Source organism: Gekko japonicus, unplaced genomic scaffold (genome assembly GCF_001447785.1).
Source record: "Gekko japonicus isolate JY-2015 unplaced genomic scaffold, Gekko_japonicus_V1.1 scaffold2270, whole genome shotgun sequence".
Taxonomy (NCBI): domain Eukaryota; kingdom Metazoa; phylum Chordata; class Lepidosauria; order Squamata; family Gekkonidae; genus Gekko; species Gekko japonicus.
Window position 1 is genome coordinate 8,202 of NW_015164727.1, and position 1,680 is coordinate 9,881.

At 51.6% G+C, this 1,680-nt stretch overlaps 1 protein-coding gene across 1 annotated transcript in view; it reads left to right on the forward strand.

Annotated features, from left to right (window-relative positions):
* The first annotated feature begins 1,128 nt into the window (after window positions 1-1,128).
* Window positions 1,129-1,680, forward strand: part of IL17C (interleukin 17C) — a 6,513-nt gene continuing 5,961 nt past the window's right edge. Inside the window, exon 1 of the mRNA XM_015409595.1 lies at window positions 1,129-1,256. Within this exon, the coding sequence (XP_015265081.1) occupies window positions 1,248-1,256 (9 nt within the window). The 5' untranslated portion in view covers window positions 1,129-1,247. The remainder of the gene's footprint in view (window positions 1,257-1,680) is intronic.

Genomic DNA, 1,680 nt, shown 5'->3' on the forward strand with positions numbered 1-1,680 from the left:
AAAAATTCTGCTTTGTGAGCTACTGCCATTAAAGTTCTGAGCAGGTGATTTGGCTGCGGTATAGCTTAGTTTGCTCTGGAGCCCTCCTTCCTGAGCCGAGACAGAAATGTGTGAGCTGGAGGCTAAAAAACTGTGAGCTAGCTCACACTAACTCAGCTTAGAGGGAACACTGCTTCTGGGGTGTCTCCTCAGTCATGTTGCCTCGTATTTCTCTTCAGCACACTAGATGTCCCACGACAACTCGTGTTCCCTCTCAGCTGAGTGAGTGTGAGTGATGCAGCAGCCAAATCGCTCGCTGACAACTGTAATGCCAGTCGCTCACAAAGTAGAATTCTTGCTCACAAGACTTCACAGCTTAGAGGGAACATTGACGACAACGTGTTTGCCTGGGCTAAAAAACCCTCCCCCCCTCCCCAGTGTGATGTAAGCCCCCAAATCCACCAAGCAGCTGTTTGAATGCTGATAGCAGAAAGTCCCAGGATAAAGTTAACCGGGGCAGAAAGACTGTCACAGCTCCATGTGCCCGACAGGCGATCCATTGGCACTGAGTGAACGTTAGGGGTGTTAGTAATTGTCCTAGCAGAACTATTTCATGAATGCCCGAGGATTGCAGAATAAAGAAGCAGGTTATTAGAATCAGGTGGCCCCTGCTCGGGAAGGGAGGAGGAAGTGAGTAGACGCAACTATTTCCCCAAAGGGGAGGAGGGACGAGGAGCTGGAGTTTCCAGGTGTGTATCTTCTCTCTGTATAAAAAGGGCGACAGGTGCAAAGCTGGCTTCAGATCACCTGTCATTCCACCTGGCTATCACGCCCCCCCTCCAAGAACAGGGCAAGGACAAGCCTCTCCGGCCACAATGGTAAGGATGACGGGTCTGCCACCTCCAGGTGCCGGCTGGAAATGCTGGAGTTCTTCCGCTGGGCCGGTCCCGGTGCGGCACCTTGGCCACACAAGGCAGATTCAGCCTGGCAGACGGCAGAGCGGGCTGAGGTGCCGCCAGGGTACACAGCGTGCAACTTCTGGGTGTGTCTGTGTGGATGCTTTGGGTTTATAGGGAGGGGCTGTAACTCAGCCACTCAGCACTCGGCTCAGTGTGCAGGAGAAATCTCAGTCCGGGTCCCTGGAAGCATCTTCCGTCAAAGGATCCCAGGTAGCTGGTGACAGGAGAGCCCCTGCCAGCCAGAGGGGCCAACGCACAGCCCCATAGCCCGGCCCCATAGCCTGGCTCAGAAGAAAGGCAGCATTTTGGATGTTGAAGGTATGTTGAGTGTGGCTGCACGGCGTGGGGCACTGTGTGCGGCTTCAGGTCTGTCACCTGTTTATTCATTGTCATATTGGTACCCCACCTTTCCTTTCTGCTCCAGGAGGTTGGGTGCTTTTGTTTCAGTTGTGACCTCAGTTTTGGGAGAGAATAGCTTGTCGTTTTGGAGCGTTTAAGTATAACTGCGTGTTCGGCTATTCAGAAAACGCTTAAGATTTCTAAGGGGAAATGCAGACTAAGCAAACCAATCAAACCAAGCATCTGCTCCAGGAGGTTGGGTGCTTTTGTTTCAGTTGTGACCTCAGTTTCGGGAGAGAATAACTTGTCGTTTTGGAGCGTTTAAGTATAACTGCATGTTCGGCTATTCAGAAAACGCTTAAGATTTCTAAGGGGAAATGCAGACTAAGCAAACCAATCAAAC